At 38.3% G+C, this 13,348-nt stretch overlaps 1 protein-coding gene across 1 annotated transcript; it reads right to left on the bottom strand.

Moving 5' to 3' along the window:
- Positions 1-7,737: 7,737 nt before the first annotated feature.
- Positions 7,738-11,925, bottom strand: LOC117238063 (venom serine protease Bi-VSP-like). Its single transcript, XM_033502630.1, has 9 exons — positions 11,813-11,925; positions 11,556-11,705; positions 11,214-11,361; positions 10,535-10,620; positions 9,480-9,770; positions 9,057-9,359; positions 8,790-8,891; positions 8,567-8,718; positions 7,738-8,293 (listed from the first exon to the last, which is right to left on the bottom strand). The coding sequence occupies exons 3-9, from the start codon at positions 11,219-11,221 to the stop codon at positions 8,135-8,137; spliced, it is 1,101 nt and encodes a 366-aa protein (XP_033358521.1). The 5' UTR covers positions 11,222-11,361; positions 11,556-11,705; positions 11,813-11,925; the 3' UTR covers positions 7,738-8,134.
- Between the last annotated feature and the right edge of the window lie 1,423 nt (positions 11,926-13,348).

Here is a 13,348-nt window from a genome sequence, read left to right as displayed (position 1 = left end):
CGTGGCGCAGTGACATGGCTGTTTATTTACAATAAGTTAATACTTATTATAGATAGGTATAATTTATAAGTGTTATAAGTAAGTGCATATCCTTTATTTGGATGATTAAATGAATCTGACGTTTAGGTCTAGCGGGTAGTGTCTCTTCAGCCTGCGAGTCTGGTCCGTCGTATCGAGTAGTCCAGTGATTAGGGGGTTTCGGTGTTTGTTGATTCTTTTGCTGTATCTGTTGCTATATTTTGCTATTTCCTCTTTGACGGTGGGTATCTTGAGGTCGCGGTGTATTGTTTCATTGGTTACATACCAAGGTGCGTCAATTAGGGATCTTAGCGTTTTCGATTGAAAGCGTTGGAGTATTTCAATGTTGGAGTTACTTGCTGTTCCCCATAGTTGGATTCCGTAGGTCCAGACAGGTTTTATTACGGTCTTGTAGAGGGTAATTTTATTCTGTATATTTAGTTTGGAGCGTCGGCCCGTGAGCCAATAGAGTTTTTTTAGTTTGTCCTTTAGTTGCTTCCTTTTATCTGAGATGTGTGTCTTCCACGTTAGTCTCCTGTCCAGGGTCATGCCCAGGTATCGGACTGTGTCCCTGCTAGGAACTGTTGCATTGTTGATGGTGACCTGGGGGCAGGTTTGTTTTCGGAGCGTGAAGGTTACATGTGAGGATTTCTTTTCGTTGACTTTGAAGCCCCATTTGTGAAATCACTTTTCCATGGAGTCGAGACTTCGCTGGAGAGTGGATGAGGCTATTACCGGGTCAGCGTGGGGAGCTAATATCGCTGTGTCGTCTGCAAATGTCGCTATTGTTATATCATTTGATATAGGTAGGTCGGCAGTGTAGATGGAGTACAGTAGGGGTCCGAGGACACTACCTTGGGGTATGCCGGCTTCTATTGGGAATGTTGCGGAAGTGGCGTCTAGGTATTTAACCATGAATTGCCTATTGGTTAGGTAAGATTTTAGGATGGAGTAGTAGGGGTGGGGTAGGATCTTTTTAAGTTTGTATAGTAGCCCTTCATGCCATACTTTATCGAATGCCTGTTGGATGTCTAGGAAGACCGCTGAGCAATATTTTTTCTTTTCGAGTGTTTGGCTGATCGTATGAGTTAGGCGGTGGATTTGCTCTACTGTAGAATGATGTTTTCGGAAGCCGAATTGGTGATCTGGGAGTGTTTTCAAGTTCTCTAGGATTGGAAGGAGTCGGTTCGTGAGCATCTTCTCGAATAGTTTGGACAGGGTAGGTAAAAGACTGATTGGGCGATAGGAGCAGGTTTCGTATATCGGTTTACCGGGTTTAGGGATGAGGGTAATCAATGAGATTTTCCAAGCCTTAGGATAGTGTTCCAGGCGAAGGATAGCATTAAAAATCGATGTGATGAGTGCTATCCCTTTTGTGGGAAGTTCCTTGATTGCTCTATTGCCTATTAGGTCGTGTCCTGCTGCTTTCTTGGGGTTTAGGCGACTGATTGTTTCTATAGTCTCAGCAGAGGAGAAGGGTTCGATAGGAGGGGACATTTGGAAGGGGGTGTGCAGGTATTCAGTAACGTCCGCGGCGGTTTGGGGGGAATGGGGTTTGAATACTTTTGACAAGTGTTTTGCAAACAGGTCGGCTTTTTCTATGGGGCTTCGCGCCCATCCACCTTGCGGACGGCGGATAGGTGGGATTATTTGTGGGGGGCGTGTGAGTTTCCTGGAGGCCTTCCATAGTGAGTAGTTGGCGTCGGCTGTGGGGGATAAGCTGGCGAGGTATTTATGGAAACAGTCGTTTTTATAGTTTCTTAGGGTTCTGGATAGCTTTCTAGTTGCGTTGTTAAGTTTGCGTTTGTCCTCCGGTGTTCTATGGGTCTGCCATACTCTTCTTAGTCTTCGTTTTTCTGCTATTTTTTTTAGTATGTAATGGGGATATTCTTGTTTGCTGTTAGATGGCTTTGTCGGTGTGGAGAGGCGGATTGCGTTTATTATGCTCGTGTTTAAGTATTCCGTGGCTGCTTCGATATCTTCCTTTGTTTTTAGTGGGGTGAAGGCTGAGGTTGAGTGTGTAAAGACTTCTCTGAAGAGCTGCCAGTTGGTGTGTTGGTTGTGAATGGAGCCATTAGGTGTATTCTCGATGATTGTTGAACTGACTGTTGCTATCACGGGAGAATGATCAGAGGAGAGATCAGCCGAGGAGTTGATCTGGACGTGTCTTGATGGGATATTTTTAGTTATGAAGAAGTCGAGAAGGTCGGGTATTTTGTTGGTGTCAGTGGGCCAGTATGTGGGTTCGTATGTGGTGAGGTAGTTGAGGTTGTTGTTTGTTATGCTGTTTAAGAGGTTTTTGCCTCTTGCTGTAACCAGTCTGCTGCCCCATTGGATGTGCTTGGCGTTATAGTCTCCTCCAACTATGAATCTGTTGCCCAGGGTGTCCAGGAAGTTATCAAAGTCTTCTTTGGCGATGGAGTGTCTGGGAGGGCAGTATACTGCTGAGGTGGTGATTGAGCCATGACAGTCTTCTATTGCTACGTTTGTTGCTTGGAGGTAGTCTTTCTGGAATGATGGAAGTTCGTAGTGCCTAATACTTGCTTTGATTATTATTCCGGTGCCACCGTGGGCCTTTCCGCTGGGGTGTTGGGTATGGTAGAATTTGTAACCATTTATTTTCAGGTAGCTCTTGTCGGTGAAGTGGGTTTCCGACACGAGCATTACGTCGATTTGCTGGTGTTTTAAGAAGAGTTCTAGTTCAAGTTTGTGTTGCGCTAGACCGTTGGCGTTCCAGAGTGCTATGCGCCTTGGTTTTATTTTGAGTCGGGGCGTGCTAATTTTTCCACGATGAGTGTTAGTAGCGATAGCAAGTGATTTATTTGCTCCGATTGTTTCTCTATTAGCTTTTCAAGCCTTGAGGAGTTGTCTGTGTTTGGTGGGTTGGGGTCACTGTTTTGGGGAAGGTTCCTTTGGCTGTTCGGGTTATTTTGGATGCCTTGTACTGCTTGGGCAAAGGAGGTTGAGGTGGAGATGAATTTGGTAGGACTGTGCGTTTGGTTGGTTGAGGGGGTTGGGGTAGTCGTGAATTTCGGCGGGCTGGGTGTTTGGTTGGATACCTCTTTTGCTCTGGGCTTAGGGTACCTGTTCGTGTATAGTGTTTTATATGCTGGGCAGCCTTTGTAGTTGGCAGGGTGGTCCCCTTGGCAGTGGATGCATTTCGCTGGGGTTTCCGGTGATTTGGCGCACTGGTCAGTGGAGTGAGAGCCTGCGCATTTAACGCAGCGGAAAGTATGGTTGCAGTATTTCTGCGTATGACCGTACCTTTGGCACCTTTTGCACTGCACTATTTCTTTTTTCACGAGCGGTGGTTCGATCTTTACTATCGCGTTCATTAGGCGACTGATGTTATATATTTCCTTATTGTTCGGTTTTTGTTTAATGTCTAGGAAGAATAAGGATAACGGGTCTTTCGAGACTCTATGCCTTATATTACTTACGTTGACGACTTCGTGGCCGAGTTTTGAGAGTTCGTATTTTAGTTCGTCTATATCTGCTGAGTGGTGTATGTTTCGTAGGACCACCCGGAAAGGCCTTTCCTGTTTAAGTTGGTAGGTGTGGAAGTTGGCGTTCAGGGTCCTGAGTGTCTTGGTGAGTTTTCTGTAAGCTTCTGGGTTCGTCGGTAGTATTTTCACCTTGTTGTTGCTTATCTTAAGGTTATATTCCTCCTTGCTGGTATCTCTCTCTAGGGACTTGGTCATTGTCTGTATGTCAATGACGTCGTCCACAAAAATTGGTGGGGGAGGGGGGATTCTCTGTGAGTGTTGGTTTGATGGCGGTTCTACGATTTCCATGGCGTCGTTTGAGGATTCCAATACGGCGAACCTGTTGTGTGTGTTTATTTGCGTTGCTGGTTCTATTTTCCTCTTCTTTGTAGTGTTAGCGTCGTTAGTGCGGAGAGTTCTGCTACACTTCTGCCACGGGGGGGGGGTAGCTCGGGGTAGCTGCGAGTCTGCTCCGGAGAGCCTGGTCGCGGTTGCTGGGCCATCATCGAGCTAGTTAATTCGGAATGAACAACTAGTCTGTGAGGCTAGTATTCGTGTTGGGGTTAGGTGCGTGGGATTTTCTTCTCCCTAGGGGGTAAGGGGCACTTAGCTGTGTTCTCTTTCGACGTTTGGGCGACACGTGTTGTTTTCGAACTACGCTGGGCACTAGAGACACGTCTGCACGCTTCGGCACTCCATAGCGAACTCGCGTTAACGATATGTAAACAGGAATTCACTAACGTCCGATATTCTTTTTCATACTCTTCTAATTTTGTTTATATTAGATACTCTATTATGATTAGAGCGTGGATGTTTATATAAATTCGTAGCTTTATTTAACACTATTACAGAAATACAATTATGGAAATTGAACTTAAATAGAAATTTCTTTCATTCAATACAATTAAGTATCACAACTCATTTATTATGTTAATCTTTAACATTATAGCAGAAACTTTACTTTCAATATTTTTGATATCTTTGCACATTATTCTATGCAATCTGTGCATTTCTACACTTTTAAATTTACTATAAATGTACAATCTATTTATAACTCATCACAATGGTTTAGTTTAAATTACACGTTTGTAGAATAGGTCTTACACTTGTTACCAGAGGGCCATCGATATCAACACAGGGCTAGCGATGTTAATGCTTTCTCACTAGTGGTCACATTGACACTGTTTGTTTCAATAAATATAACTTCTAACACAAGTTTTTCTATCCCAGTGTCTAAGGTAAAGGTCTGCTAGGTAAGCCTTACTGAAGAGTCCCAACTAGCAGATTTCGGACGAAACACTACTTCTCTCTTCTCCATTTCCTTTCTTCATCCACCCTACTTCATCCATCCCCCCTATGCTTGAGTCATATGGGCAAGATGGACTGACAAAGAAGAAGGAGGAGCTTCGCGACGGAGGACTGACTACCCATGGGCGGCCTTTGGCGCAAGAGCAACGACCAAACAATGCAACGATCAAGCAATGCAACGATCAAGCAATGCAACTGATAAAAATCCCTTCTGAACATCCTTGTAAGGGAAAGCGGAAAGTCCGCTATTACAGAAGCTTTAATGATTTACAGGGTATAGGGTAAGATACTAGAAAGGTACTCGCCGCTTCACCGTAGTGTGTGTATGGCGACACACTGGGTGTCCGGGAACCTTACTAGCCGATTTAGGTTAAGAGACATGTACATATTTAGATCTAAGTCAGTACTAAATATCCCCTTCTGATCCGGAGTGGGAGGCAGCTCCACTGGGAAACGTCGCAAGAGAGGGTAGGAGATTCGACCGGCCTTGGATACAGTGTCCCGCCGTTGGCAATGGTGTGGGAGGGAGGAATCCGTTTTCAATGTTCCTGCCATATATATAAACCTTCTTCCCTCCTTCCATTGTGTCTAAGGCATGAGCCTGCTGGGTAACCTTACTGATGAGTCCACTAGCAGGCTCTGGACGAAACACACTTTTTTTTTCTTTTTCTCCATCTTCTTTCATATATCCGTGATAATTGTAGCTGCTGGCTGTAGATATCGCTTGCCGGGGTGTATACTGCTGTATTTTCTTCTTATTTAGATGTCGTAGAAGAAAAATCGGACTTCGGAAAAGTACGAGGCGCCGGAATTTGAACCCGGGACCCGAACGATTGTACTCTAAGGCGCTAACCATTGCGCTGCCGTCGTCCGACACTAGTTGGTATCAAGTGGTGACATTTGCGTTCTCGTGTGCCGCCACGAGAGGAAATCTCGATGTGGGCGTGCTTTCTGAACGAAGAACGTGGATTCGTTGTTCACACTTTTCGTTAGGAGAGTGAGGGTGCCCATTGGTTATAGCCAACGTTAATGAATAGAGATAGGATGAGGAAGCCTCCTACCAACGTGGCTCGTGGATGGCATTGTTTATTGGAAAAATAACTACCCGCTTTCTCCGTAATTTGTAAGAGTGCACAATAAACCTAAGGATTGTTCTAAGGACCATCCATAAACCGAAAACACTTACAGGGTTAGAGATTCCTTCAAGCTATTAAGATTACATCAAAGGATTCAGTTTATAGTATATAGTATATAGTAGATCAGTATATAGTATAAAGTTTCAGACAGCGCACGGACCATCGTACGCGCCGTAACATAGAGAGTTATAAGAATATACATAAAATAAAATTAAACATCGCAAAAGTAACTTAATTAGAAATGACTACAATGTATGATGTATAATATAATGAATTCAAATTGTCTAAAAAATATTACAAATTTATAAAGATTTTACTATAAAATTTTTTTAAAAGAAGCTGATACTATTATGTGGCATTTTCAAGCATTTACGCACATTAATGTAATTATTAGGTCTTAGTTAAAGTCAAATTAAGCCAAGGACGAAACATAGAAGTATTTAACACTGAAGCTTTCGAACTAAATTAAAATTCTAAGTCTTTTTAATTTTCATACAGAAATTCATTCTTTTCCTGAATTAAAATTCTAACTGAAATACTAAATAAATGTTAAAAATTTTGATTTCAATGGAAATATCACAATTTAATCAAATAAAATTTCAATCACAATATAAAATGTATAAAATTTAAATTAATTTGTAATGTCGAGCGTGAGGGCCCGCACACATCTGGCCTCTAATGTTGCAGTGGGCTGGTTTCTGATGTGAATTGACGTTACACGAGTCATGCGACAGAAACCGTTGGAATGTTTACTGTAGAGTGCCGCTACAACTATTTCTTTTAAAGGAAAGTTATGCTATTACCCCATACCTTTGTTAGGCACCTTTGTTATACCTTTTAGCTCCGACGTATATATCTGAGCGAATGTAGAGTGATTCCTTGATATTCATGAACGTCACCAGACTACATCATTGTGTCATTTCTTCCTTGTTTCTACCAAATGTTCAAATTGGACAAATTGTGAATGTAAACAACTAAATAAAAAAAAAAAAGTTTCTTCCTTGTATACCAGCCTTTAGATTAACAGTCTAAACAAACATACAAAGTAATGTACATATGCATTCTCATGCAACAAAATACAAACAGATTTAATAGTATTAAATTTTTTATTCGTCACAATAGTTTGCGAGTTTATGTCTCGTAAGTATCTGTAATGTGTAAGTATACCTTTGGCTGAATGGAAATTTCTCTTACATATGTAGTATCTAAATAGTCTAGAGTAAGGACAAGAAAGGATGTTCTATTTGAAGTGAAGTTTAGTTTTATTTTAACAAGCAATACCCAATGCAAAAACTGACTACAATATCTTCGTACGTCTTATTCTAACACTCGGCTTACAACGTCTGTCTTCACAGGTCAAAAAATGCTGAGCCTCCACACTCGCACCCTTCTCTCACTCCATTACTCATTTGGCTTTGACGTCACCAAGGCATACCCTCTTACTTACACACACACTCTCTCTCTCTCTCTTTCTCTCTTCCCCAGCACTCTTACGATTCTTAGTTTATATGTTAAATTTACGATTTATACTATCCCCAGAAAACTCAAACTTAAATATATGATAGACCAAGCGCATACCCTCCCCTTCTTTTGATATTACACATATAGTCAAAAATGTGGAATCATTGTGTTGAATTGGAAAGTGATAAAAAAATAAGTAAAGTTTCGATGTTGCACGTGATTGTATGAGCACACAGAACATTTTTAACGAATAAAAAATAGTTTTGGAAGACACGAAACTTATCTTGTATTTTATGCACTCTCTGTGTCCGAACTTCCAGAAGCTCTCTATCTTATGAAGCGTTTTAGATCAGCCGGAAAATTTTGTATGTACATACAAGAAGTATACGTTCTAAGTGGAATATTTAATCAGACTCTTGATACATCAGAAAGAAAATTTATAGAAACCTTCAGAGAGTTGGTTTATTATTATCAAAATTAGTATAAATATGATTAATGGAAATTTAGTTAATGATCGTTTATCATTTTTACGTATCTAAGTGGTGCAAGTATAACATAGGTAAAAAATTAGTGTAGTTTCAAAGTTACATTTCATGCATTTTAAGACTATAATTCTTGACGTAAAAAGCAATATAAATTTGAGCTGCTTCTTATCTCCACAATAAGAAAAGCCAACTTTACCTTTCGTACACGAAAAATGATATTTATGGAACAATAACAATCGTATTATTGCAAGGCTGGGAGAATGAAGTTGTCGAGGTACGACGTGATCCTAGTGTAAACACCAGGATATCCAGCCACAGCACACGCATGACCATAAGACACAGCACCTATTAGGTAGAAGGTTAATTGCTGTCGTATCATCAGTGGTCCGCCGCTATGACCCTTAAACGATCGTTAAATTTTTAATCAAAGATACTGAAATATATCAATCGAATTATATTGAAATAATTATACTATAACTAATATTAGAAGGAAATTAGATTAAATACCATAATGATGTGTGAGAAACTATTAAGTAACTATTAAATATTAAACTAAACTATTAAATTGTGTTTATCCATTATTTTTAAAGTTTAAGACGTCGATTTGATGTTGATTCGAATTAATGCGTCTTCAGACACCGTATAATTTGTAGTTAATCTGTAACTTAATTACCGTACAAGCATCCTTTCCACCCTGAGCATACCCGGCGCATATTACACCATCAGTGATAGGTGCATTAGGAAATTTGGAATAAGCTGTCTTGCATTCGGCGTTGCTAACCACTGGCACTTGTACTTCCATTAATACATCACTTCGTGGTCCTCCTACGAAGAAAATGAGAAAGACGTTTAAGACTGGAACTGTTTAATTTTATTATAAAATTGGTATCACTTACTATATCTTAATGCTCCCCATCCAGCAACAAGGGGGTTATAGCCCACGAAGTCGTTATTTCGTAGGGACTCCTCTATGGGGAGACAAATGGGATGTATGTACTCTGAAAAATAAGAAAACAAATGAAAGTGAAGAAAACGAATAACGAAAAGTATAAGAAAGAATAGTACATGTTTTATGATACAATATGTGTGTATGGTAAGAAATTTTAGGAAACGATTCTCCATTAATACTCGTAGCATATATTCAACAATATTTGAGGACTTACTCGAAAATGGCACCTCCTCCACCAATCTAAGAATGGCAATATCATGATTGTGTATATTGGGAGTATAATCAGGATGTATTAGTTTAGATTCGAATCCCATTTGAATAGGATGCGCTCCGTCGTCATCTCGTTTTAGATTTAAGTCTCCGATACGAACCACGTACAAATCACTGCGTATTGCACAATGTGCTGCGGTCAAAACATGCCTAGCCGATATCAGGGAACCTCCGCACTTCCATTCTGGTTCAGTATCTGGGTTTTGGGGATTATGAAAACCTAATGCAGCGATCCACGGCCAAGCACCTAAAACGCAATAGTTATAGTTGCGAACATACATCATTTTCTCTCGCGTAAGTACCTTTAAAGTTCATTCTTCGTAGTAAATCGCTTATTATTAATCGGAAAGGAACAGATAAAACGTACCAAGCTTAGCTGGTTTACCATCAACCACCCTGGTATGCTCGCCGTTGCTGAAACCACAATATGGTGGACGCAAGGGCACGTACTTATACACAGTTTCTATTAAAATCCCTCTCTTCTCCTTGTTTGGATCGTTTGGACAACAAACGATCGGAGCATGCCCCTCATATCTGCATAGTGATTGCCTCAAAAAATCGGTAGCTGTATGACCCTGTGTCTGCAGTATTTCTTGCAGAGGGTTACATGTTTTAATGTTGAGACAGTTGCCTGTTTGATTGTTCGGTGTTGTACATTCTGGATCAAACAATTTTAAAATAAAACATTTATACAGTTCGAATATGCGTAAGAACGCGACACCGATTACTCAACTTTCGAAATAAAAAGCCGATCAAGTCCACCGGATTGCCCAACAGACAACTTTTGACGTGAAAATATAAAGTTTTAATTGATTAGATATTGTGTTAGCCATACTTGAAAGACAAGGACTACCTTCAACCTCATTTTTTAAATAAACACTTTCTCTGTTCTGCGGTAAATATAATATAGGAATTCAGGATAATTTTTAGTGAATCATTTTATGGAATTAGAAAAATTCTCAGCGACAGTATGTAACACAGTTAGGTAAAAGTGATTCAAATGCAGTACTGACATTAAACTAAAAATCTATAAAGTTGTCATTGGAAATTCCGAGAATATCTTTGCATCTTTATCTTAGGCATTACGCCAATAGTTTTCATGGACGTGATGCAATGTTTATCACGTTCATTTTGTACATAAAACGAGTCGTTGGAATATTCGCGAAGTTAACGAATCTTTTTCTGGAAACTAAACCGAGGAAGTAGACGTGAATAATCAAGTTCAGTTTTGCCACTAACTTCGTCGCCATCTCGAAAATAAAAAATTATAAAAATCGTTTGTATTTTATGTGGTATTGCGTAGCTTCTTTCTTTTCATTGATAATTAACAAACGCGTAAAATTTCGAAATAGCTCGAAGGTTCCGTGACGAGGTCGTATTATAATCTGAAGTGCATGGAAAAAGACAACTTAAAGTGCAAACCTTCGCCAGACACCATGTGAACTAATGGATGCAGGAGAGTAATTAACACCAAACATGCAAACAACACTTTGCGATCCGTCATTTTTCTGAAATAAAGAAGTGACGAATTGAAAAGACGCAGGACTGATAACGATGAATGAATCTAATAAAAGAAACTTGGTTCACACTATGATTCAATGTTTTGAAACAAAGAGCGAAAAACTGTGGCGATTTAGAAGGACGCGGAACTGACAACAATAAAGGAAACCTAGTTCGTATTATAAATTGAATTTGCATTAGAAAAGAAGCACGATCATGTGAAATAGATGATAGGAATGACAGATATCATCGACATACGTTTCAGTGTAATTTCATTTTTGCAAATTGTTTAGTTTAACACTACAACGATTAAACTCGTCGCAACAACGAGCTTTGAAACTTTCATTTGTGCAATTCCCTAAAAAGCGTCATATTACCTTTTGCAAAAATTAACGTTGATCTTTGTTGAGTTAATAAGATGACTACAGAGAACTTAGAAGGAAAATACAAATAGGAAAGTCATTAATTCAGATAACTAGTTAGAGAAAAATCTGGATATTTGTAATTATTAGAACACGTTTCTATATGCACATAGGAAGATTTATAACAGAATGCTCTTTGCTACATAACTTCAAATCTTATTGTTTCTATTCCTACTTACCTCACCATTCTTCGAAAAATAAGATACAGTTGCACCAACTTCCTTCTAAGTACTTATTTATACCATCATTTTGTCGCTTCTCTTACAATTATGTATTATATAGCGCATTCAGTCGTACATTACTTGTTGATAGTTCTAGTACTAAAATCTGTAAAATACCAATAACATGGTAACAGAAATAAACACTTTTGCACGTAACACATCACATAAAAGTTACTTCTACGATAAAAACTGTTTAGTTGTGTGACAAGTGCAACTTTAATTGATCTTAAAAATGATTGATCTGTAGTCACAGAATTATCAAAAACCAAATTCGATCAATCTTACGACCCTTTTACTTACACATTTGACGGCTAATTGAGAGATGCCTGTCACGATGAGAGATGTTTTTAAACTTTTTTATGCTCACTTTTACGAAAATCTTCTAATTCTTCGACAATGGTGCTTATATTGAAATATTTCTAATGTCATTCGAAGGTGTCAATTCTCCTCCTTTTTTTAAATCACACAAGAATTTTCACAATATTAACACAATAACACAGTTACATGTGTTCAAAAATACGTTGAACCATGCAATGAATGAAGTATATGTTACCTACAATGAAAAAGAGATTTCCTATACTGGTCCATTCTTTTCCTTATTCTTTGAATACCAGCATATTCTTCGAAATTATGAATAAATCCGGAAAATTGTTTAATCTGAAAAGAGACATAAATTATTAACATCGTTCATCCATAATTATCAATATCATTCAGAATTTTTGTTTTGTGTTGCAGTAAAAGAAGGCAGCAATTCAGTGCTTGATAAATTATTTCTTCCTTGCCTAACACAATTACTTGTTTCTTTCCTTAATCCGTTACTAATAATTCAAATAGACTTAATGGTTCATACGATGAAGCAACATACCAGAATTAGAGAAAATGTGTAATCTTGGGGGGGGGTACCCAAAAATATATAATCAGAGCTATTAACATAGTTTGTAAAATCTTTTATTCTGTCTAACTTGCTATTCCATGATCACATTGAGGTCCTTTTATTCCAATCACATGACCATGATAATCTGGCTCTTCAATGTATAATATTCCAAAATTTATTGGATGTATAGGATGTAGAAACCATGATATCAAGGTACCCATTCTTTCTTCCCAAGGTACAGTCTCATTAAAAATTAATTGTTTATATTCTAGTAATTACATATTTTCAATAGAGCATAGTCAAAGATATATACCTCAGCAAATATAGGGATGATTTCTTCATAATCAAAATGTCACCAGGCTGTGGCCTTGATGTGTCATTGCGCCACTTCTTCTTTGTCAAATCAGCCTTTTGATTAACACTTTAAAGAAACGTACAAAGTAGTTTTATAAAATATGTATGGAACATGGTAAACATGGCCTATGTTGAAGCCTTCAAGGCATACAAAGATAATGTTCGTCACGTACATGTGTACTTACATACAATAAAAAATGAACTGATTTAACAGTATACATTTTTTTATTCATCATGATAGATTGGGAATTTATGTCCCGTAAGTATCTGTAATGTGTAAGTATACCTTTGGCTGAATGGAAATTTCTATTACATATAGCTAAACATGCAGAAATAATGCATTTAATTGGGAAGTGATAAAAGAATAAGTAATGTTCCGGGGATGCACGTGATTGCATGAATAGACAGTAAGTTTTTAACGAATAAAAAATAGTTTTGGAACATGCGAGACTTATCTTGTATTTTATGAACTTTCTGTGTCCGAACCTCTAGAAGCTCTCTATTTTATGAAATGTTCCAGAGTAGTCCAAAATTTTGTATGTACATACAAAAAGTATACGATCTAAGTGAAATATTTAATTATTCTCTTGATACATGAGAAACAAAATTTACAGAACTTCTCAAAAAGTTGGTTTATTATTAGTTTAGATATAATTTGTAAAAATTTAATAAATGCTCGTTTATCATCTCTACGTATCTAAGTCGTGCAAGTATAGCGTACGTAAAAAGTTAGTGTCGTTTCAAAGTTACATTTCATGCATTTTAAGACTATAATTCTTGATGTAAAAGACGATATAAATCTGAGCTGCCTCTTATCTCCACAATAATACATTCCAACTTTATTTTTCGTGCACGAAAAATGATA

The sequence above is a fragment of the Bombus vosnesenskii genome, unplaced genomic scaffold (assembly GCF_011952255.1).
Source record: "Bombus vosnesenskii isolate JDL3184/JDL3185 unplaced genomic scaffold, Bvos_JDL3184-5_v1.1 scf7180000013431, whole genome shotgun sequence".
Taxonomy (NCBI): domain Eukaryota; kingdom Metazoa; phylum Arthropoda; class Insecta; order Hymenoptera; family Apidae; genus Bombus; species Bombus vosnesenskii.
The sequence above is the reverse complement of the archived record's forward strand: the minus strand, read 5'-3'. Positions and strand labels throughout refer to the sequence as shown.